Genomic DNA, 26,191 nt, shown 5'->3' with positions numbered 1-26,191 from the left:
AAAGATAAAGGTAGAGACTTGGATGAAGTCCCAAGGCCTAAAAATGAGAAATAGAGATAAATATAGGCCAAAGGTTATGTTGGAGGCCTCAATTAGGTGAATTTTGAGGTTAAGCCAAACCGGAGGCAAAATTATAATTTTGTAAAGTTTTGGGCTGGTAAGGATAAAAATGAAAATTATGCTCAAAAATCCCAAAAAATAGGAAATGGTAGGTTAAGGCCTGAACACTGCAGAAAAATTCCAAAAAAAATGGAAATAAGGTTCAGAGGCTTGTATGAGGCTAAAAATGACGAAAATGGATCTAGAAGGAAATTGTGGAATTCTCAAGGTTTTGACTGATTTAGAATATTTTCAAAAATAAATTATTTAAAGTATAGGGAGACCTTAGATAGTTGGAAGAAAATGAAAAAAAATATTTGAGGAATTATCACAAGTTTTAAAAATAATTCTGTCCCCAAAAAGCAAAGAAGTTGGCTTTAATAGAATTTAAAGCCTATTTATACACCATCCGGGGAAAGTCAAAGTCAACTATCTAAAGGTTGACTTTTGACTTGATAAAAATTAAGGGCCCGTTTGGTATGTCGGAATTGATTTTGGTGGAAATGGAAATGGATATGAATATGGAGATGGAAGCAGATATGGAAATGGAAATGGGGTTTAAAAGTATGTTTGGTATGCGACAGAAATGAGACCTACTTTTTATATGAAAAGGCCAGAATACCCTTCTAAATTAAGAAATACAAAAATCTTTAGACAAAGTGACAAACCCATCTTCGTCCTCTTCTCACAGCAGTTTCTCTCCTCAACACCAAGACTTTTGCTAACCTGAGAGACCAAAAAGGAAGATGATGCGTGATGTACGAAGCAAAGGAATATCAAATGGAGGAAGAGTTTGTGGGTATAGGGGAAGATGATGAAACAGAAGAGATCAAAGATGTAGCATGATGATGGGTCATCGACCATCGGAGATCTAGCACGACGATTGGTTGCCATCAACTAGAGATCTGCCCCTTTTAAGCAGTATTTTGCTGCTGCCGTTGATCTACTTGTCTCTTCCTCTAGGTAGTATGGTCGCCGTCGATCTGCAGAGCGGAGAAGAAGATGATGATAGAGGAGAGTGAGAAGATCGACACCACCTTGGTCATTGGAGTCGCCGTCGTTGGTCACCGGAGTCGCCATTCACAGGGTTCATGGTCGAGGGTAAGTGTATGTGAAGTGTGCTAGCGATGTGTATGAAGCTTATCGGTGGTGGGTGTGGCGGGGCAAAAATAAACTCTGTATCATGGAAATGCAAATCTTGGGGTTCTAGGATGGAAGCCAATTCCATCATTTTGGCTTCCATGTGGAAGCCAATTCCATGGAGCTCTGGTGTACCAAACATACAATAGACCTGGATTTCATTTCCATTTCCATTTCTTTCCCCTCATTTCCACTGTACCAAATGGCACCTAAAGGAATTCTCTGTGATGAATAAATAGTATTAGTACTCGGAGATAGATTCTCGAAGTTGTGGATCGGTAGAAAGAATTCGGTCAAGATCACTCCGAAATAAATATTATTAATTATTTTAATGGAAGAACAAGGGAAGAGCACCACTTTCTCTTTGGGCATGTTATATAATGCCATGTGGATTTATTTGAGGTGAGAAAATAGCACCAGAACATATCTCAGTGGTCCCGGGTAAGTGAGGGCCCAAAAAAGTATCCTATACGATGCAGAATGATAAGATAGGTGGAGGAATACTTAAGAATTGTATTTTGCACGAATTTTATATTAATTTTCTCCATATTTTAATACCAAAATAATGAAGGAATATTGAGGAGATAAGTGTACGGTTAGATGGGAAAAGAAGGTATTACATGTATGGTTGGATGTAAGACCCGTGTACGGTCGGATGCAAGACGTGTACATGGTCAGATTAAAGGCATGTGGATTGATGATGTAAGCATGATGTCATCAAGATGATCTAAGCATGATGTCATAGGACATTTGTCACCATAAGATTAAAAGAGAAAATGGACGGTCCAGATCAAGCTACATATTTTTAAGATCAACGACCCAAATTCAGTCTTGTTTTCTATAAATAACCCCTCTCCTCGCTTATTTTCGTCTAACCTAGAGGAAACCTTGAGGAAGCCCTGGAAAAATAGTTTATAGAGAGAGAAAGAAGAGGGAGAAAGAAAGACCAAGTGGTCATATGTAAGATCAAGCTCTAAAACTAGGTATTTTTATGGTTTTTGATGTAGTTTTCATTACTCTTATTGTTGTTGAGTTTGGTTATAGATTTTAATGATTTTTGGGAGCTTGAAACCCTAGGGGGTTATGCTGCACAAAATTCTTAAGAGTAGGGAAAGATGAAATTGATGTTAGAATAATGTTCAAAAGCTTGAAAGGAACACAAATCAAGTGGTATTATGCTAAAATTGGTTGAACTTTATGATTATATAGCTTGAGTAATGTTTCAGCCAGGGCTAGTTCTTGGGGCTAGGATTAGATTTTGATTATTTTAATGCTTCTAATGTGTTTAAAATGAAAAATTGTGCAGAGTAAAAGTGAGAAAACTAGTTTGAAAGCATTAGAATTGAAAGTAGAATATTGAGCCCTAAGACCCTATGTTCGGCCAAATCAAGTTGAGTAGGGAGGAGTTTGATTTTGATTATTTTGAGCTTGCAAATGGATTCTACATGCAAAATTGTGTGGGAATAGCATGTGGAATTAATTTTAGAAAGGTTGGAAATCAAGCTCAGAAGTTAAAAGCTAATATAGTTCAAAGAAAACAAAATATTGATTTTGTTGATTACCATGGCTTTAATGAATGAATGAAAATGATGTGTTGGTACACTTAGGGCTATGAGACATCAAGGAAAAGGAATGAAAAAGGTTGAGGAAGCAACCTTAATAATTGGAAGCAAAAAGGAGCAAATTGAAGAACAAGAAAAAACTTATGATACAAGGTTGTGAACTTACCTTTCCTGTGTGCTTGATTGTATGTGTGTATGTGCTATGAATGCCATGATGTGACTAAGCTATGCTGCTGAATTATGATTGCTATGTTTAGTTAAGTATGCCTTGGCATTATGTTATGTGAATATAAATGAACTGACTTACTTTCTATGGCATTTCCCTGTACATGAATGATAAAGTTATGTGCATAAAAACATGCTATACACTTGCATCCATCATGCATAAATGGTAATGTTTGCTATTGAGATTCTCCTGAATCTCACGCTCCCTTAACCAACCATAATAGGTGATATGATCAACGAAGGATACATGAAGTGGAAGTAAGGAAAGAAGAAAAGATTTGGAGAAATTTTTCGTATTACGTCGTACACTGTATATACTAATATATGTTGTAAATGTGCCATTGATGGTATGTGATGATAAATGATAATGTTGGCTTGTGTAATTAGCTATGATAATATATAGAAATGATTAGTGTATGAATGGAACGGTATTATGTATGGAAAGTCTTAATCATGAACTGTTAATGAACAAGTTAGGAGATAAGTTATCCCTAATTGAGTAACAAAATAGTGACAGCGTAGAAAAACGGTAAATGACTAACTCTACTCATGAAATTTGACATGATTTAAGTACACATCCTGAGCTTTAAAATAAGTGGTAGATCACTTAAAATGGATGTGTGTGCTAAGAGTTATGATTGCTCAAAGTTGAACAAAAAATCTGAAATTTACAAATAAACAGTAACCTGAGAACCAATCACAAAGTTCAATCTACGGGTTTGTTTTGTCAATCGCTTAAACCATAACACTTCCAAACGCATATTCTGAGGAGTTAAAGGTAGGAAGTTTCACATTTTTCCTCATCTCTTCCCCTTTTTTAGAAATCAGGTAGTATCTCAACAGATAATTAGAAACTAATCCCCTGAAATGTAAAAACTATTAAAATGGGTTTTGCCAATCCAAACATAAGGAAAGATAATATTATTTATTCACTTTTTTCCTCCTTCTATTTTCTCCCTCTATTTTCTTCATCCCAAATTTTCTCTCAATCTCAATCCAAACATAGTGTTAATATCTATATTTTTTTTCTCTTAAAGAGTTTGTTATTGCTAAAGTAAATGATTGATTATAGTATTTTGATTGACATTTTAATGTTAAAATAGATACATGTATCTCGTGGCCAAAAATAAAAAAAGAGACATCCATGTCAATGGAAAACGATTTCTGCTCCCCAAAGTTTTTTAATGAAATTAAAATTATAGTAATAATACAATGAGATTACATATGGCACGCAAATATTACATATTACATATTTATAATAGAGACATGGCTGATGATTGGTTGAAAAATTAATGATTTGGAAAACTTTTCCCTGACATTAGATGCATATCAAGCCGGATGACATATTGTTATGACGAGAGATTGGTATTATTCTTATTAATACAAATAATCTTTAAATTTTTCTTATACAATCTACAGGAATCACTTTTGCAAATAAGAGTTTATTTGAAATGGTAGTAGAAGCATTTAAAAGTATATTTTTAATCATGATTTATAAAATACAAGGCATATATTTGAAGAGAATTTTATCCCGACTTACTTAAAATAAACACTTAAAAGAAATAGGTCTAAAAATTCAGTATAAGGCAGCATGAAAACATGAGTATAGAAAAGTGACAAATCCCAAGTAGCAGATAACAATGTGATTTAGAGCTCATCTATGAATTTTCCTCTTGTGTCTCATCCCCTAGGTTTATCTACAATCATTTGCATCATCTGCATCTTCGAATATTTCATTACTTATATTACTCCAATTCTAATTATAAGATCTTACTTGTAGTCTATAAATAAAATCTTATAATTATGACTGGAGATAGTATTTCGTAAAGCATATATTTTGTTTTCAAATATACCTTATTGATGAAGAGAACAAGTAAAAAAATACAATAAATGAATTAAAAAGAAAAGAAAATATATGTTAAGAGTAAAATTAAAAAAATTTATTAAATACCTAAATAAAAGTAAATATTATCTTGTAAAAAGAAACTAAATCACTGAAAAAAAAATTATCATATATTTTGAATAGGAGGGAGGATATTTTAAAGTGTAACTAATTTTTTTTTGGGCCAACGAAAGGGGAACTAAAATACATTAACAAATAAACACAAAAAGTTTGTGAGATCATCATTGTAAGTGGAACACAATATGCGTACTTGGAGCTACGTGATTGGGCGACAGAAGCAATGTGAGCCAATAAAACAGAAATAGATCATGATTACCAGGTGAGGCTGCCCACATGCGAAAGTTTCCCCATTTGTAGACAAAATCGAAAATCCAAGACAGAGCCGTAAACTTTCATTATTTTCTGCGTATAAAAAACTTAGGGTAAATCTCAATCCTTCTCTCTCCTTCTCTCTCTCTCCCCCCCTTCTCTCACACTCACCTGGAATTGTCTCAGCGAAACCAAAATACATTGTGTATATACAGTCGTGGAGGGTTTATTCATCATCCTGCTTCGCAAAAACATTTCGCTGACAGTGATTGTTTTGATCACTCAGTGACTAGTTTCAGATCGGTTGTTCTGGTTCAGGGATAAAGGTACTTTTTTGTTATTTTTATTTATTATTTGAGATTTTCCCGTTAAAGCACACTCTTTCTTGTTAATGTTATCATTATGTTCTTTCTAAATTTGAAATTTGCCACTGCATTTCAGCGACAAGGACTTGGACTTGGGTTGTGGTGAGTTTGATCTCATTTCCTGCCATTTTCTCGGGAATTTTTTTGGGGGGATATTTGTGTGTTTTTTGGGACAGTGAGGCTGAATTTTTCGCATGCAAACGGTTTTTCTTTCTGTTTGTCTCCCCTGTTACTCATTTAATTTTTCTGGAAGTGTTTTGGATTTTGGGAAAAGAATTTCTTGTCTCAGTTTCATTTTTGATTAATTGTCTCCACTCCCTGTTTCATATGCTTTCCCATATTTGAATTTATGGGAAATCGAACCCTGCTGCTCTTCCCAAAGGGTTTAGAAACGGAAGTTCCTCGAAGGGCGTTTCTGTGTTTGAGCATGGGGCATATGGTTTAAAGGGAAATGATTTAAGACAACTATTGGACTCTGTTTCAGCCTGCATGCAAATGATCCAAGTTTTCAAAATCCTTTTCGTTGCTTATCTAGGGGAAAATCGAGTCCTTATTTTCTATTAAGAAGGACATCTTTAAGGTCATTGATCCTCGCTTAAATTTGTTAATTGTCTCGGTGAATTGTTGGTCTGACATGCTTACCAGTTCCCTTTCCAGTTAGAGACTGCTCTCCTTTCCATATTCTGAGTTTTTTTTTCCCGTTCAGTCCTCCCGCCCGGGGACAGACATATTTATCTGATTCTTCTCTGACTTGACAATTGTTTTGGTTTATTCTTCTGAAAGGATGGCCTACATCATCATCTTGCTTCTGGCCTGGTTTTAATCCTTTGGTTTTATGTTAAAAACTTCATTGTCGAAGGAAATTGTGGTTCCTCTTTATGCCTACACGATATCTTGATTTTGAACAATCTTTGTAAAACCGAGTCTCAGTTTTGGGTTTTACGTGTTAGGTTATGATTTTCTGGGGCAGGATGGAAATTTTAGATCACTTACCTTTAAGCTTTTAGCACTAAAAGTCTGAGTGGGACACTCAGAATTGGTGAATGGGTATCCAAACTATGGGGTCTCAAGGCGGTGGTGACACTAATGGCAAACAGTCACAATTCCAGCCTTTGGTGCGGCAAAATTCAATGTACAGTCTCACGCTTGATGAGGTTCAGAATCAATTGGGTGACTTAGGAAAGCCATTAAGTAGTATGAACCTTGATGAGCTTCTAAAAAATGTGTGGACTGCTGAGGCAAACCAGTCTATTTGTATGGACATTGAAGGCGCAGCACAAGCTAGTCAAACTGCTCTTCAGCGTCAAGCTAGTCTGTCATTAACTGGTGCGCTAAGCAAGAAGACAGTTGATGAGGTTTGGCGGGATATCCAACAAAACAAAAACAACGAGGAGAAGAAGTCTCGGGAGAGGCAGCCTACTTTGGGAGAGATGACATTGGAGGATTTCTTGGTGAAAGCTGGAGTTGTTGCGGAAGCTTCTTCTGATAAAAAGAATACAGGTCCTGTGGTTGCTACTGATTCAAATGTTGCGGCACCCCAGTTTCCTGAACAAGGTCAGTGGATCCAGTATCCACAACCACAATATCAGCACCCTCAGCAAAATTTAATGGGAATTTATATGCCTGGCCATAGTATGGCACAGCCATTGCATATGGGAGCTGGTTCTGCATTGGATGTTCCTTTTGCTGAAATTCCAGTGGCACTGCCTTCACCAGTGATGGGACCTCTGTCAGATACACAGACATCTGGAAGAAAAAGAGGCACACCGGAGGACATGATCGAGAAAACTGTTGAGAGGAGGCAGAAAAGGATGATCAAGAATCGGGAATCTGCTGCCCGTTCTAGAGCAAGAAAGCAGGTTATTTTTCTTCGTTCTTTCTCTATTCATTGCCATGCTGTTTAAGCCTGTAAGGTCTTATCATTTGAGGTCCAGTGGTGCCTAGTAAGATTCCTTAACCTGGATGATAAAAGCAGGCTTACACACATGAATTGGAGAATAAAGTTGCCCGTTTGGAAGAGGAAAATGAGTTGTTGAGGAAACGGAAGGTTAGATTCTTCTTTATCATTTTGGATTGATTTCTTTCCAAATGTCTTGCTGTGAATTCGAAATAGTGGAGTAATGTTTATTTGTTTGCTAATACGTGCTGTAAATAGGATGTACTATTCTTAAATTTGTTATTAATGGTGTCTGACAACTTGGAATAAAGGCGTAGAATTTCTTATTGACTGTTATTGTGATTATCTCCCCTAAATGCCACGTGCATGCTTGTTCTCACGATTTGAAGTGCTGTGCAATAATGGGCTTTTCCACGTTACTCTGTTTTGGAAGTAAAAGTGTTATCACCGGCTTTCACAGATGAGCTTGTTGTCTATATCCAGTATACCTTTATGATCTGGTTTAGCCAGCGACTTAATAACTTTTCAGAATCCTCTGGTTGATTGGCTTGGCATGCTTTAAGAAATAGGAAATTCATTGTATTCAAAAATGCTTTTCATTGTGAACTTGGTTAGTGTGAATTAGAGTAGAACATAATTAAAAAAAATTATTATTTTTTGTTAAATACCTCAATAGGAAGCGGGTTGTTAGTTGTGTTAAATATCTTTGTACTGATGTTTGGAGCAAATGCTTTTCTTTCTCTCCCTGTGTGTATTCAAATTCTGTCTTAAGATATTTAAGAAACTAGGAGGAATTTATATGGTGACTAATAAATCAAATAATCAGACGAAATTTTGTTCTTTGTCATGATAATAGTGTATAGGCATTTTTGAATCAGGCATTCTCAACGTTGTGCACAGATCAATTTTGTCATGCATAGTGACTTTGGTTAATTGTGCATCTGGTGCAAAGAAATTAAGTTAGTCTTGCCAGATCATCCTTTTGTCATGTGTAGTCTAGATTTCAAACGTTCCTTTTAACTGTTACTCCTTGATAGTTCTAAAGATTACTTTAATCAGTGCATTATAAATGTAAATTCTTTAGGGTATATACGGATCATTTTAACCCCATGATTTGTGGATGGGTTGTAACGGGTACACTAATTTGTATACAAGGAGTTTTGGTTACTGTGTTATTTTAGTACTAGTTAGGCTGCTAATGGAGGAGACATTATATTGATTATAATAAAACTTATATGTTAAACAAAATAAAGTAATTTTATTAGGAAAAGCATGGACTTATTATATGGCAGGAGGCGAGAAATTTTTGTTTCACTAGGCTGTGGGTCTCATGCTTCACATGAAATCTTGGGCGTGTTTATGGGTTATGAATAGCTCAGTTTTCTGCTGATTTTATATTTTATATTGATAGTGATCTACAGTAGTAATATAATCATCATTAACTAATATATTTTAAATAATTAATTATTAAAGTCATTATTCTAACAAATTTCCTACTCGCACTTTTCTATCTCATTTATCAAAAGAAGTCACGCTTCAATTAATTCCTACCTCATCTTTAAAGCCATATCTTCTCTGCGAAAGTGAAAATCTGTCATTGTCCATGTGATTAGCTTGTTTATATTAATATGTGCTCCGGTAATGCTAGGTTCAATAATTGCAATATAAATAAACATACAAGGTTTGTCATTTTCTTATTAGGAGATTCTATATTGAGTTTCAAGGCATTTCTTACTACTTGGTGCCACAGGTTGTTTCAGAGCATAGATATTCACTCGATGTAGTTTCGTACCTTTAAATGATACGTATGAGGTTCTGATCGTGTTTTCCTCCTTATTTTGGACTTGGATCACCTGCTTTTGTAAAGAGACACTTATCTATTTAAAAGAACTGGTTTATTGATCTTTCTATATGTATCCATCATCATTCACATTATGTTTTTTAGCCAAATCACTGACCTGTTCACAAAATATACGCATGTACTTCAGTCATGTTGGTACTTGGTAGAAAAAGGGGTGTTGATATTTGACTCAGAAGTCAAAATTCGAGTTTCAACCAAGCTGGAGAAGCACAAATATGATAAGCACAACCAAATATAATCTAAAATGAGGGAGTCACATCAAGAATGCTCACATTCAATAGTCAGAACCATCGATTTACTCTGAGATTGAGTTATGTTGTGTGATTTTAACTTTTGCTCTCCACTTGTAGGAGCTGGAGAGCATGTTGCCATGTGCACCACCTCCGGAGCCGAAATATCAGCTTCGACGAACAACATCAGCACCGTTTTGACTTCTTTGTCTAAAGCTGGATGTGTGTACTTTGTAGGTATGGGCATCAAGGAATGCTTTTTCTAGTGTGAGGCAATCACCCGCATTCTGGTCTCTTAAGATCAGTAATGGCTGTTTGATGCATTTGCATGCAAGAGCTTGCTTTTTCCTGTTATTAGGCTCTTTGAAACTCTGTGAGATCCTTGAGGTTAAAATTTTTTAGGAAACTTTGTAGTTTTACCATTTATTTTATATATATATATAGCCTGTTTAATCATTGATGAGTCAATGCTCTTTCAGCATCATGAGAATGGCATTTTTGTTTGTTCAGTTTAGGTGGGTCCTTTCATTTTTTAAAAGAAGCACAATTTTTTTTTTTTGGTTATTTTTAAAAGAGGTTGATTGTATGTTTTTGAGGTGGAAAGAAATGCTGGACAAACTGGGTTATCACATAGCAAACATTTACCATTTTTTTTTGGGGGGGGGGTGTGGGGGACAGAAAAGCAATTACCATTATTGATTTGTCCAGGTGAGATGAAAGTGGACATTAATAAACTTATCATTGGGTAATTTTTTTTTTTTTGGCCCCATTGTTAGACAACTATTTTACTCGGCATTAATCTCTTCAAGATTATAGGTCATCTTTAAAGTTCTTAAGTCAATGTTGTTTGAATGCTTGGAAAATAACCTATACATTTTTAAGTTATTTTATTATAATTTTTGGGGTCAAAATTGTGTTTGTGGAGATTTCATACAAAAATATTTTCTTTCCCCTCACCTCTTGAATTAAATAAGGTAACATTAAAGTTCTTTTCAGTCTTTTTCTTTCATTTGAATCCCTCCTTTCTTTTTCCCTCCTTTACTTTTTATTAAAATCCTTCCCATCATTAAAGAATTTGGGTAAAGCAGGGGCCTAATTGATTTGTTTTTTTCAATGAGATGGGATTGGTTTGATTTTTGGCAGGTTTAGTTGAGTTGGAATGGAATCCATCATTTTTATTGGGTTTTCCTTTTAATATGATTACAAAATTTGCCTAAATATTTCCAATTGTGCTTTAACAATTGATATATGAGAAATATTAGTAATACGTTTGGTTTAATTTCATGTATTAGAATTACTTGTAACATGTATTCAGATGATTTAGAGTGTTTGGGTGGCCCAGTAAACTGATCCTAATTATAATACTATATCAGGTTGTTGATACTTAATAAGAAAATTAGTTAAATTAATTATTTGAAATAAATATGTCTTAATTTTTTAAATCATCATTTTTTATCAGGTGCATTGGAGTTACCTTTTAATTGGCAGTTTTTTAATATGTAGTTAATAAGGATATTTTGGATAAAAATATATAAATTTAAAAGATAAAATGAATTGAGAATTTGTATTTAAAACAAAAACTAAACTTCTTGTTTAGCTCCGGTGATTAGTACCAAAGGTGGATGGATACTATAAATAAGGTACTCTCCCCGTTCCTTCTTTCAAGAAACAATTAATCAAATTATATTGTTTAAAATATTGATTAAAATTAGTTAAAAATAATAAAAATATATAAATGTAATTTTTGTGGGGTCAAAAATACCTTCATTAATGTGGAAGACAAATGATGTGTAGGAGAGAGAATATATTAAAATTAAATATAATATGAGTAATATAAGTAATTAAATAGGGTAAAATAGAAAATCAATTAACAAAATTTGAGACAATTTGTAAGTTTTTCTCATAAAAAGTAACAAGACATACTACACAATTGTCTCTAGTAAGATTACAAGAATCAATAGTTATCTATACCCTTAAGCATTCGTATTCTCCATTTTTGGTCCTGATGGACTTCAAAAAATTACTTGCATTTGTTTTTATTTTTTAAAGGTAAAATATAAATTTTATTTTATGATTACTTAGTGGCATACCAAAGAAAAGCTGAATAATCACCATTCCACTCTATTGCAATCTCTATTATTATGACATTTTCTATGAGCTTTTAAACCAAAGAGGTAAAACTTCTTCACGTCACAAATGCTAAGATCGATCTGTGTGTTTTAAAGCAATTACCACAAAAAAATTATGTCAGTTTTAGAAGATTTTTTTTTAAGCTTTTTTTCCCAAAAGATGCATTTTTTTTAAAGTTGAATTACAATGAACTAATAATAATAAATTGATTCACGAGACTTTATTTTCTGTCATAAAGAAAAGAAATAATCCAATAAATGTAATAGAATCCAGCTTTCTTGAAGATAAACTTAAAAGTTGATACAATCATAAAGATAAAAAGTGAAAATAAAATAAAAAGGTAACAGAAGCGAAGAATATCCATTTCCAATGTGAATAACAGTTGAGAATTTAAATATTTCATTATTTATGCAAAAATATATTCTTTTCAAAAGTTACAGTGATATTCTTAAGTACAATAATTAAGTCAAGTTTTTTATATGTGTTAAATTTTTCAATCGCACATGATTACATGTCCTTTTTTCATATGAGTTTATTGTTTAATAATAAAAATAAGACACTTGACTATATATAATTAAAAAATTTAATATAATAAATATAAATAACTTGTTATGAGTAATTTGGCACTCTTAATTTGTAAGAACTAATCATTTAAATTTGTAAAAATTGGTGTTATCAAGTTCTTTTACTTTTATCTTTAAGTTAAAATTTATTTGATTTTACTTAACTTAATATGAAGATAGCATTTGTATTCAATATGAATTTCATTTAATAAATATTAAAATATAAAATTTCTATTGGCTTTTTACTTTTTCAATAATTATTGCGTTTGTTTATATTTGTAAATATCACATTCTTAATGCATTTACGCATGATATAAGAATTCACATATATCTACTCAAATTATGTAGTATAAGAACTAGTTGACTAATTTGAGTAGATTAAAAAAATAAGTTAAATTAGTTATTTATAATGAATAAGTATTGTTTTCTTAAAATATCTTACTAATCGAATTTATTAGTTAGAACAACAATTATTAGAATGATTATTTTTATAAAAAGAAAAGATAAATATGTGAGACAAAATAAGATTTTATATTTAGAACTAAAATAAAAATCAAACGAGATCTTATATCAAGGACTAGAGGTAGTATTAGCTATTCATATAATATATATATATGTTTTATGTTTCAAAAAAAATATGTATTAGAATATTTTTCTACCTGCTTTGTGTGTTTTGCATTTTTAGGACCAACTTAGCATAATAATTGAAAGGCTGAGTTCCTTTTAGTTATTGGAAAAATTATCGAAGGAATGAGTCAATGACTATTAAAAGAAGGAAACTAAGAAAAAATAAAAATAAAATTTTAAAAGTATATATAGAAAAGTTGAGCATTTAAAAAATTCGATAATTATATTAAAGTAAAAAAAAAAAAAATACTTCAAGAAATTGGGAAAAGTCTCGCTAAATTTAAAATTGGAATTAACGTAGGTTCGGTCTAACGGAAGGAGTTAGTGTCTCACAGCATGGCGAATCAATAGTCGAATTTCTGCTAGAAAAGATGCCCACATTTATTATTTTGTCTCGAATAGGATTATCTTCAATAAGAAGATACCCATAATCTAACCAAAAAAAATTGAAAATTGGATAAAGTACACTTTTAACTTTTTAATTTCATACAACGTTTCAATTTGGTTTATTAAATTCTAAAAATATATTTTTAATTTTTTAACCTTAAAATCATTAATAAAAATATGATATTGAGATTTTAAATGTTGATAAAATATTTTTAAATATTAATATGCTAAATTTAATTTTCAAAAAAAGAATTATTGTTACAAAAAATCACCATTTAATAATAATAATTTTAGAGTTAAATAACTGAAACTATACTTTACAGTTAAGGGACCAATACCAATATGAGTTAAGTTTAGCAAGAGGGATTAATCCCTCACAACATAACAAATCAAGATTTGAATCATTATAACTTTAAACAAGATTTTAACTTTTAGTACTTGACATTGCCTTGAACATGATTTTCTCCAATAAAAAAATACATATGTCTATTAAAAAAAAAAATCAAGGGATCAAATTGAAACCTTGTTTAAAGTTAAAAAATCAAATGTATACTTTCATCTTAAAAATTTTATAAGTAAAAATGACCTAAATTAAAATATGGTTACCGTGAATCTCCATATCCTTATGAATCATTTTTTTCATTCACTTGCAATGCAAACCGGGGTTTCTAGCATTAGACGTTCTAAGGAACCGAGGCAAAGCAGAGGTAATTGCGCAATAAAAGAAAATTTTAACCTTTTACTCGTACTTCACATGCAGCCATTTTAGACTCTTAATCATCATTTTGGAATGCAATTAGGCAGGCAAATAGTATTAAAAACCTGAGAAAAACACCATAAAAATCTATAATAATATGAATATATCAAGTTTCCCACAAGGAGGCCTTTACACTTCTGGGTAAAAATTAGGCTTAAAAAAATAGAATCAACACCGGAAACAATTAGAGGTCAATCAAATTTGACTCATTTTAGTTTTGATCTCTAAAATTTGATCTTATTAATTTAGGTTTGCTTGTATATTTTTATAAGAACCAAAATCAAAATATCAAATCTTAGATATCAAAACTATTTATTTCAAATTTTAGTAACTAAATCTAAAATGAGGTTAAATTTCAAGGACCAAAATCACTTTTTTTCAGGTTTGAAATCATAATGATGTCAAATTTCGAAGATTAAATCTAATATTAACCTAAATGAATTTTATTATTCGAGGTAATTAATTTTGCTATTTGTTGCTCCTTATGTCTTTTTTTATAAGCAATAATTACCATCCCCTTCTTGTTCTTAAATATGAGCAATATCTGTAAGTTATCTTAATTTTGTAGCAAATTTTCTATTTTATCCTCATTAGTTGCTTATTTTAATATTCAACATATTTATTATTTCATTTTTTAAATCATCATATCTCTTTATCACACATTTTCTCTCATTTATCATTTTCTTCATTATAATAATTTTTTTTTTTTCATATAATCTCTTCTTTTGTGAATAAGGGTATTTTGAAAAAAAAACCTTTCAATTTCTACCCATTGATTATGCTACTTTTGATCTTATATAAGAGTTAGTTTAACTTTTAATTTAGTCCTAAATATAAGATCTAATCCATTGTGCTCTTATTTTTTTAAAAAATAGTCCTTATAGTAGTTGCATATGTTAAATATTTAATCAAATGTTAAAGCTAATACAATTAATTAGTAAGGGTATTTTAAAAAAAGATAGTATCTATTTATTATAAATAACTAACTTAACAAACTTTCTTAATTTATTTAAATTAGTCAATTGGTTTTTATACTCCTTCCATCCCTTTTTATAGGCAAAATCATCCCTCTCTTGTTCCCTAAATATAAGCAACATTTACAAGTTGTCTTAAATTTTTGTAGTAAATTTTTTATCTTATGCCCATTAATTACTTATTTTAATATAAGCAACATTTACAAGTTGTTTTAAATTTTATTATCTCATTTTTCAAACTATTATTTTTATCCATCAACATTCTTTCTCTTTCATAATTATTTTATTATAATAATTTTTTTTATATTCTCTTTCTCATGTAAATAAAAGTATTCTGAAGGAAAATTTGTTGGTTTCTACTTATTTATTGTTTTTAACTAATTTTTTGATTTATATAATTGAGTCTAATGTTATTTATAAAAAGACACGGAGGGGTATCAACTATCAAGGACGGAAGATATCATTTAACTAACTTTTTGGTTCACTTGTTCTGAGTGGTTAATGAAAAAAGTGGGAGGGGTATTGATTTTCGCCCTTTACCAAATTTTTCCTAGACTTCAAATTACAACCCCGACCGCCCCACGTTACACACTCCCTGGACGAACAAGCGTTCCACTCCCCTTCGGACGCCGTCCCCCGTTATCAGTCGTGCGTGGTTGTTCTCGAGCAAGTAGGGAAGAAGGTTTGAACTCTAGGGCGTTTTCTTCTCCCGAAATCCGGTGAGATTGATTTGGTCAATCTGGTTGTGAATCTAGATTTTAATTTGTTCCCTGCGCCATTTATCCCCTGCGTGGTTGTTCTTGCTTTGCTTCCAATGTTTTGCTTTAGTTTGGCTTTGAATCTGGGCGTGTGATCGTTTAAATATCGTCGTTTTTGAATTTGGGAATATTTACATATTAATTGTTTTGCTAGCTTTTGCTTGTATGGTGTGTAATTGGCTATTATACTTTTGCCCTCTTCATTTTGGTTACTGGCGACTTGTATGCTTTGAATTTTTGTTTTGCAATGTTGGGTTTATTGTGTATTGGCATTGTTTATTAATCTTTTTTTATTATCATCTCATCAATTTAGAAAATGGGAAAATCTTGTGAGGTTAGTGGAAAATTTAAGAATGATTATCTGATTCTAATGAAGTTCTTTTAAGTCATCAAGCATTGTTCATCTAGTAGTCTCGAGCAATAGGATCTGGGTGACATTTTTTCTTCTCTCCTTCAAGCAAAAGCTAAGCTTATTTTCATATAGAAGTGTTCTGGTGCAGTCACTTCTTATCCCCATTGAGCTTCAAAGGGAGATAGTATACAGAAATGGATGAGAAATGAAACAGTTCCAGAGAAAGGCTAACAGAGCTGGAAGTTGAAGCCGAACATCTTCTCTTAGCCCGGAACCAGTTTGGTTGAGAATGATAAACTGGAATGGGAACAGGGAAGCACTCACTGCCTTGAGGAAAAGGGCCAAAACAACAAAGAGTAGTAGTGCCATCAGCTTTTGATTCAATAATGAAAGGAGTTATGGGGACCAGTTCAAGGCCTTTGTGGTGCAAGAGGTTTGTACCACTTGTGGCAACCATGACTATGGTGAACAGACATGGATGTTCCCAGGAACGGATGTCTTCGCCAGCATCCCATTTCATGCTTCCATCATACCATTATAGAAACAGATCAAACAAGTCTTGATTTTGAGGCCAAGAGACTTCAGAGCCTTGTGAAAGAGAAATCTTATCTAATCTCAGAAACTGTGTCATTGCCGATAAGATTAGTCCTGGAGTCCTCAAATCTCTTGTAACCTTGAGTGACAAACCAAAGTGATGTGGTGAGATGAGAAACTAACCCTCAAACGCTTTAAACTTCTTGGTGCATTGTACTGAATTTTAAGCTGGTGCCTTGTTAACCTTTACATTATAGTTTCATTTAATTTATTTGAATCTATTTGTATTTATATTTAGGGAAAACCATATTGGAAGTACTTGTACTTTTTTTTAATTTTCAATTTGGTTCCTATGTGTTTTTTGTTCTTAACTAAATCTTTATTTTTCCTCTATTAACATCATTAATCCTTATGTAGAGACTAAAAATATCAATAGAACAAAGTTATAAGAGCTATTGAGCTAATGTTGATCTAAAATGATAAAATTAAATGTTTAATTAAAGGGAAAAAAACATATAGGTACCAAATTAAAAATTGAGAGAAAGTATAAGTACCTTCAATATGGTTTTCCCTTATATTTAAGATGATTTAATCAATTGATTCATTTAGGCATGATTATCACCTTTGATCTCATTTTTTAAGATTAATAATCAGAATTATATACAAGCGCGGAGCTTGTTCGTTATTTTTAATAAATATTTTGCATATTTCTATCTTAGGTTACTTCTTTGATGACTTGGCTTTAATTTTTAACTTTAGAGTGTGTGTGAAGATTCTTTGTGAATGATATAAATTTTTGGACCTCTGGTCTGCCTGGCTCATGCTGCAATATTTCTTAATAAGATATTTACTTAAAGATGAAATCGAATTTCTTGAGTCAAGCAGTTATATATTGAGTAGTTTTTAAAAAATTTTTGTTAAACACTTTGTAATCATGCTCGGATGCAATAAGGGAGAAAATAACAATGTGTCAAACTAGATGTGGATAGTCATTTAAAAAATGAATCAACATCTTAATAGGGCAGGTCAAAGGATTCATGATTTTTGCAAGTAATTCCACGAAGTTGTTTCATAGTATTTCAGATCTCTCCCCTCTAAAACTTTCTCAGTCCTAAATCCAAATAAAAAATGCATTAACAAGAACTTCTTCTAACGTAAACACAGTCAAGAATCTATTCAAAAAAACGGCTTTGTAAAACAGCCTTCCCTACAGCCTGTTAACTTGGCCAAAAATGAAAGAGATATTAAAGTTCTAACAGAAGAACATCGAGTCACGGACTCGTTCATGAAGACGAGGCAACTCTTGGACTTGAGGTGTGCTAACAGAAGTGAGTCCACCATGGCTTGAAGAAGAGTCTGAAAATTCATCAAACTTGATAAACTGTGCCACTTGTGCTGCTGCTAAGTGAGCATAACAGATTGGAGCAACTGCAATAAGATAATGATGCAGAAAAGACTCAGAATTCAGCGTTTGATGCAACAAATTTTACAGAGAAAATATTTCAACTTTGAACATAATCCCTTGGCTAGATTATGTTAAATGAGAATTTTACAGACTTAGGAAGGTTTACCTACTGATATAGCTGTTGTGCTCCTCTGATATCTGTAAAAGAAAGCCAAAGAATTTGTCAGGAAGAGTTATTTAAGCGATTGTATACCCTTCATGCCTTATCTGGACCATTCAAATGAAATCTAATGGTTGATTTATTAGAATATCTAACACTTTCTCGTGCATGAAAGCTAATTAATTAAGTTTAAAGTAAAAAACAATGATTGACTTACACATAACAAAGAGAGTGCACAAGCTCTTGCAAATCATCAGCAGAGAAACCAATCTCATCATGTAGTACATGGTAATGAGTAGGCCGGCTTGTTCCCTATGCAAACAAGACAACAATTGACAACGCCATGGAAAGTGAATGTATCATAATGTAATTTCCTCTGCACAAAACTTTATAGTATCTAAAACACCCCAGTGCTTGAGCCATTAAACTGTTGTGTTTCAATATTTTTATTTGAAAAAAGAAATGATCAGCACAAAAGTCAGTTGAATCTATTTGATTGGAATACTTACAATCATCCCTGCATGAGCACACATGTAGAAATCGTTGTTCTTAGGGTGACAGATTCTATTATCAATGATAGTTCCTGCAAAAAAAAAAAAAAAAAAACCAACATAACAATGGGTCAGATTTAAAATAAAAAAAAAATCAAAGTTATAGTAAGTTGTGAGTACAAAGGCGAATAGTTATACGTTTGGAATCCTTGTAATAAATGGAGTCTAATATCTTCTTGAGAGTAAGCAGTTCAAGGAACAAACCTGGAGGAACATTTTCTTGAGCATTGGCCTGAAAGAACTTAGTGTGATGATTTTTTTGGGCAATAATCACAGTAAACTTTGGATCCCATGTTTCTTGAAAATGCTTGCATGCCTGAAAATTCAATTTGAATGGCATTCAATTGAATTTCAACCATAAATAAATAGAGCGTCAAAGTTAAGAATATTGGCAAATATGGGTTACCTGAATGATTTGTTCGAACTCAATGTTCAACACCTGATTGAATTGTGATTCACTGACTCCATCCCTAATTCCAAATAAAGTAAAACTGTGTTTAGGATCTAAAAAGTTTGCGCAGTGGTTCTGATTTTTCTAAAGAAACCAAAATTTTGAGCTTAATAATCTTCATGCTTAACTTTTAAAATGTATCATTTTCACTGGATAACTCTTCCGACATAATCCATTGTGGCAAAATAATAGAAAAACTAGAGAAGCCTAAAAAGTGTCCAAAATTCTTGAAGTATGTATGTACCATCAATTCAAACAAATAAAACGATATCTATCATCACAATAGAAAATTTTCTATTGTACCTGAATATGACAATATGTTCAGGCCTCCTTTCTGAAGTATTCATGAAGTCATCAAGCAGCTCTCTAGAAAGTAAAACATTGTAAAATATATAATCATGGGATTGAATTAAGCGCACAAAAATTTTCAAAGAAAGATGAGCAAAATCTTCACTTTGATCTAAAGCCTCACCTGATAATACCGTCATCCTTATTATGAGCAATAGGTTTGAACAGATTAGCAATCATTTCAACCTTTGGTGATTGGGCACGAACTGATGCTCTATAACGTGAAATTTGAGGCCAACACCTTGAGCTGACAACCTAAATATTTTCTCAAAGGGTAGGATCACTTAGAAATGTGGACTTAAAAAAGACAAAGAAATTAACTCAGTGCTGCTCCAGGAGTAATAGATAAAGCGGAAGAAAATTTGAATACTCATTAGTTATATCTCCCTTATGATTTAACGGACTAAACATTCCAACTCATGACATCGATACTTTGTGCAGCTCCTCAAGAAAGCTCAAGAAAATAGAGTTGCACAAACAGCTAACTGCATGTCTTTAAATAGATCCATGGTAATAGAGACTATGGTCTAATTGAATCTTACGTGGTCAAGCAATTATCAATTAACAAAATGAAACGAAAAATTATCACTTTCTTTGGGGTCCACCTTCCCTCTTTTTCTTCAATTTTTTTCCCCTCAATTCCCCATGTATAGCCATTCTAATCATCGTGAACGCCTTACGTTGGATGTGGCTGAACACAATCAATTTCAAAATTTGAAATAGGCAAAACTGACTAAATGAAACAAAAAAATATCATTACCGCAGCAATAGACGGTACATCTGCTCGACCAGGAGAGCCATGTGAGACGTCCATGCCAAGAATTAAGGTAGGCACATTTGAAACTAAAGGTATAGAACGTGAATGCTCTATTGCCAAAAAGGAATTCATCCCACCAAGCTGCATAAAAGAAAAAAAAAATATGAGAATGATATGTAACAACGCGAGGATAGATATCAGTTTAAATAAGAGACACAAGCAATTTTTTTTTTTTAAATGTTCAGTCTTATGTACCTTGGCATTAATCTTCAGTAGAACATTGGTAAAGTACTGATCATTCATTTTTGTCGGGGCAATACATTGTGTAACAACCCCTTTACCTTTCCCATCAATAGCAAGATTTATTCTTTTCCAAGGACCTTCATAATACAATGGTTAGTGAGTTAACAATCAAGTCTATTCAATGGTTATACAAGTCCACATTAGTATATAGAAAACGAAACCAAGGTACACTTAAATACCATAGATATCAGAATTCTTCTTCTCTGGTAGAATGCACAATAGAAGTTGGGGTAACCCAGGCAACTGACTCATCACAACTGCATACAATTCCTCTACCCTGACAGTGGCCGGCTTGCGACTCATTTGGAGATCCTCTTTAAACACTCTAAATGGCTCCTTGAGGATCTACCAAAAAAAGGGGAAAAGGACTAAGATGCATATAAGTTTTCAAATTGAACTTCCATATGGCACTATGAAAAACAAACCATCCCCTTCCTTTCTGCGCATCTCTGCAAGCCTTCGATCAGGATGTTAATATTACAACGAGCAGAGAAGTTGACTATGGCCCAACGTTCAATCACCACAGGTTGATAAAGTTTCTAACACATAATGGTTATCTGTGAGACCAATTATGTTGAATTTGGCTAAATTAAAATTTAAAGTGAAAATATTGTGGCCAAACCTTATTATTAAAATTCCACCTCCCATTTCTAGGAGTGAAGTCCTCCCCATTCCCAAGTTTAAGCTGCATGCAGCAACATATTGCTAGAGATTATATTAGAATAAGAGATAAGCAATGTAATAATTATGAATGAATCGACTGTATAAAAACAATTTTTAATCATGTCTTTCTACCTTTGGAGCTGGCAGAAGACGACCTTCAACTTTTGTAAACTCAGAGTCAATGGTGATTCCAGAAGAACGAAGCATAGGATCATCATTATATCTGCAGTTTTTCAGTGACTGAAAGAAGAGCATTATCAGAATTGTGTAAGGTGTTAGATGGTGAAATATGACAAGTCAGGCAAAAAAACCAAAATAAAAAAAAATAAAAAACTAGAAGAAGAAATGTGACAAGTCAAAGCATACATTTGATAGAGATGCCTTTCGTTCATGGGGCTTTTGCCTTGACACTTCCACAAGTGAAGCTCGTTGCAAACTGGTAAGGGCCTTAGTGTAGCGTTGCAATGAAACCAAAGTACAGAACTACAAAAGAACAAGTCTCATAACATGCTTCCATATATGACAATATAATTGAATCATCTATATGCCTTCATACATTTAAAGAAAGAATCAGATCAAGAAAAAACATGTGACAGTGGGTAGGATACATCCCCATTTTTAAACTCAATATAGCTTTTTTATACAGGTCAAGATCAACCAGGCATTATAGTATGAAAAAAAAAATGGGGGGCTGGAAAGTTTTCCTCATGCACCCAGTTTAGTGAAATATATTAGTACCTCTATTGGAAAATAAGAAGGTTTCTTTGGTTTGCCAACATTGATGCATGGTAAATTAGCTGAGTCACGCAATCTGATGCCTTTATAGCGTTCAAAATATGCAGCAACTGTTATTTCAATTGACTTCACCTCACCATTTGCGTCTCTTCCTTGCTTCAAGGAAAACCTGCAATAGGAACCAGGGAAATCTTATCAGTTATGCATGTAACTAACTAAAAATATCAGGCAAATGTTGAACAATACGAAGCACAAGAAAGCTTACGTCTGATCTCTACAGGGCTTATCACTCAATCCGGTGATTTTGTACTCCATATTGTTAGCCTTGATTCGCAGGTTCTTCAACATCCTTTTTGCCTTAAAAAAATGCAAATTATACAGATATTATTCATGGAACTTTTAAATTTTCAATATATATATATATATATATATATATGAAAGTTCATATATAAATTTACCTTGGTCCAATCAATCAAATTGGTACGATTAACATTTTGATTCATGCAGAGGAACTCCAACACTGGACCAGGCTTTAGAAGCAATGTTGTTGACATATCTTGAAAGCGATACCAAATATCAGAAAAAGAGAAACATGACATATGAACATAATTTCCCAGGCATTTCAAGTGAAAAACTTACCAACGTTTAGAGACAGACCCCTTGAGTGGCTCGGAAACTCGAATGGAAGCCTCGGCAACCTTGAACACCACCTCCAATGTCTCTGTAATTTTCTACTCTATCATGGAAGAATGATTGACGCACAAGTAGGCAGCCCCTTGAAAATCAAAATGAAGGAAAGGTAAACGGAACCATTCAAGCAATGAAAACAATTGAACTTTTTTTTTTTTCCCTGATTTTAACATACTGCTTTGCTGCATGCTGCCTTGGTATGATATCCAGAACCCTTAATCCTTCTTGATGATGATCAGATTCTAGACCGCTTAATACATCAACAATTTCCTGCATAGGGATTTTTCTGGCATAACTGATCTCCACCTTGATTGTCTTGGATTGATACGGACGCCTCATTCTCTTCTTATCAGTTCCTTCTGTGTTGTCAGGGCTTCCATTCCTTCCAACCCTGAAAAAAAAAAATGGCACAAAATGAGGCAATAAGTTACAACACAGCACTTTGTTGAAGTTGTTTATTTGCTACCAAGTTTTGATTATAAAGACAAGATCATGTAGTAAGAGTTGTGAGAAAATCTGCACATGTTACTTTTAATATTGTATTACCAGCAATGGGTACTTACTTGTTTGATGAAATTTCATCTAGCACCACCACGAATTCAAGCTTATTACGTGGGAGCGAACCAAGAGTAAATAATGCTTTCTCTCCATCATATGCAAAGCCCTTGCTTTGCAGCTCAGAAGCATAGGTCTCATAAACTTTATCTATGACCCTTCTCCCAAAACCCCTGGCTTCCACAGGGCGTCCATCTTCATAAAAGAGAGCAACCTACACCAGCAAAACTTTATCAGGAATCAAGAATATAGAATCTACATAAGTGCATAAGCAAAAGTGAAGGATAAAGATCAAGGTAGATCTTTAACGTTAATATACAGTCGAGTAATTGGTGGGTGTGTGTGCGCGTGAGAGAGAGAGAGGAGGAGGAGGAAATACAGTATAGTGATAGAAGAAGCCATCTTTCTTGGCCAGGCTAACTTTAAAATGGTTAGTGGTAAGCTGGATCTTTTGTCCCTTGGATCCAAGACCACGCCTGGCCATAGGCAAGAGTTTTCTATCTGATGTTTTCTTGATAGGCAAGTATGCTTTTTCTGATTCCACATGCGGACGGATGGTAGGTGGAAGAGGTGAAAGTGATTCATACTTATTAGTTCCCTTGTTAGGACTTGAAGAAGCCATTCCTTAAACGAAGTGCTGCTCAAGCATAAGATAAAAAATTAAGTATCCATGTGAATCAAAACAAACAATCAACTGAGATTATAATCATAAATGAATCCTCAATAGTCATACAAAACCTTATTTACTATAAATATTTGCAATACAGATGTTTAAGGACGCAAAGAATCAAACGAGGCAAGAAAAATAAAAGCTTTGAACAAAATAAGGCCTGAAACAAGTGGAGAATAATAAGAAACCGTAGGTGTAAACGTAAGAGAAACCAGAAAAAGCAAGCAAAGGGCACGAAGAAGCTCAGAAAGATACTTTCACAATATTTACTTCATGGATACAAAAGCCAAACAAGAAATCATTGAAATAGATACCAGAAACAGGAACAAGAGAACAAACAACCACAAGCCCAAGAGCAGATAACAGAATATATACAAGTATTAACGTTACCACAGACAACACACATAGTATTTCAGAATATACGAACTCTACAATGTACCAACCAGCATTACAGGAAATAAATCCAAGAAAGGCTACTAGCTATCGAAGAACCAAATAAAGAGAACATAACTATAAACACGAAAGGGAAACCAGAAAAGCAAGCAAAAAGCCATGAAGAGGCTGAGAAGAATAAAAGCCCTGTTCTAAAGCTCTTGCAGCTTACTTACAGAATCCAAAAAGAAAACTTTAAAGCAATAGGAACAAGAGAATAAGCAACCACTAGTCGAAGAACAGAAAACAGAGTATATATAAGCATATAACGCCGCTACCAGAGATAACACATGCAGAATATTTTCAGAATATAAGCTCTACAATGTAACAATCAGCATTACAAGAAATAAACCCAAAAAACAAAATATAAGGCCTGCGAGAAGGGAGGAAGAAGAAGAAGAAGAAGAAAACATAGTCATAAACATGAGAGAAACCAGAAAAGCACGGGATAACAGAGTATATAAACATGAGAAAAGTGAAAATCCTGTTCAAAGCTCTTGCGTCTTTTCTGAAAAAGATCCGAAAAATCCTTCCCAGTATTTACTTGAAGGAACAAGAGATAACAGAGTATGTATAAATATCAACGTTACCAGAGATAACACACATGATATTTCCAGAATATACAAACTCACAATGCAGAAAAAAAAAATCATTAAATGAGACAAATTCAAGAAGTGTTCTTGGTTATCCAAGAACCAAACAAAAGAACGTAGCTACAAACACGAGAGAGAGAAACCAGAAAAGCACGTAAAAACGCATGGAGAGGCTGAGAAGAGTATAAGTCCTGTTCAAAAGCTCTTAGTCTTTTAAAGAAGTGAAAAAGAAATCCGAAAAAACCTTCCCAATATTTACTTCATGGCTACGAAATCCAAACAAGAAAACTCTGAAACAGATATAAGCGAACATGAACAAGAGAACCAGAAGCCAAAGAGCGGAAAACAAGAGGATATAACATACCCACGCTACCAGAGATAAAACACACAGAATATTTCCAGAATGCTCTACAATGTAGCAACTAGCAGAGGCATTTAACCAAACAGAACAAAGGGAAAAGGGGAAGGAAAAAAAAAACAAGAACAGAAATAGCAAAGACAAAAGTGGCAGACGACCAGGACAAAAAAGCTACAAACATAAAAAATGTAAACTGAGAAGGCCAGAGAAACCATATGAAGCAGAAAGCTTACTATGCTATTAGCCAAAAAGGGTCTTGCGTGGGGAAGAAGAGCAAGAAGTTCGTCAGGCTTCAACACCCCAATACATATATAACAAGCGACCAAGAAACAGAGTACTACTGAAAGGCCGAACGTAAGTCACTCAGCAGAGCAGAGCTGCGCGGCCGCGGGCGTTAAGTGGGTCCCGCAAGGAAGTTGACGACCTTCCTAATTCTGTGTTTTTCTGTGTATATATTATATATAGATTTTATACATGGAGTTCACCTAGGTTGATTTGATTTAAATTTTAGATTTTACATTGAATGATATTAATATTAATGTTGATAAATCGATATGGGATTTATAGTTTATATTTTTAATTTTTTTAATAAACATTATCCCAAAACTTCTTTCATAAATTTATCCATACGTTATCAATGTTTAATATGCATATATCATCAATTAATCATTATCCAATCAATCATCATTTTTTTCTGCCAACGTAATCAATCATCAATATCAATCAACATATGTAATCTAATTTAAATCTTATAGCAACAATTTATTGAGTCGCTTCATTAAGGTATATATAATCAATTTTGGCCAAAAAACAATAAATATTTGTGATTCTATTGGTTATTTTTTTT

At 33.2% G+C, this 26,191-nt stretch overlaps 1 protein-coding gene and 2 pseudogenes across 2 annotated transcripts; 2 read left to right on the top strand and 1 right to left on the bottom strand.

The window, feature by feature from the left end:
* The first annotated feature begins 5,382 nt into the window (after positions 1–5,382).
* On the top strand, positions 5,383–10,074 carry LOC114757697 (ABSCISIC ACID-INSENSITIVE 5-like protein 2). Of its 2 annotated transcripts, XM_028946774.1 has the most exons (5): positions 5,383–5,564; positions 5,680–5,705; positions 6,554–7,462; positions 7,579–7,650; positions 9,712–10,074. In XM_028946774.1, the coding sequence occupies exons 3-5, from the start codon at positions 6,647–6,649 to the stop codon at positions 9,790–9,792; spliced, it is 969 nt and encodes a 322-aa protein (XP_028802607.1). In that variant the 5' UTR covers positions 5,383–5,564; positions 5,680–5,705; positions 6,554–6,646; the 3' UTR covers positions 9,793–10,074. The 2 variants fall into 2 exon arrangements, with proteins under 2 accessions (XP_028802607.1, XP_028802608.1); XM_028946775.1 differs by lacking the exon at positions 5,680–5,705 and having other exon boundaries at positions 9,712–9,871.
* A 6,029-nt stretch (positions 10,075–16,103) lies between these two features.
* LOC114757694 (uncharacterized) lies at positions 16,104–16,884 on the top strand (annotated as a pseudogene).
* Positions 16,885–17,925: 1,041 nt separating this feature from the next.
* On the bottom strand, positions 17,926–23,913 carry LOC114757696 (protein argonaute 4A-like; annotated as a pseudogene).
* Between the last annotated feature and the right edge of the window lie 2,278 nt (positions 23,914–26,191).

The sequence above is a fragment of the Neltuma alba genome, unplaced genomic scaffold (genome assembly GCF_004799145.2).
Source record: "Neltuma alba isolate B1F8T4 unplaced genomic scaffold, ASM479914v2 tig00010617_pilon, whole genome shotgun sequence".
In the NCBI taxonomy this organism is placed as follows: Eukaryota; Viridiplantae; Streptophyta; class Magnoliopsida; order Fabales; family Fabaceae; genus Neltuma; species Neltuma alba.
Note: the sequence above shows the minus strand (reverse complement) of the source record. Positions and strands in the feature narration are given on the sequence as shown.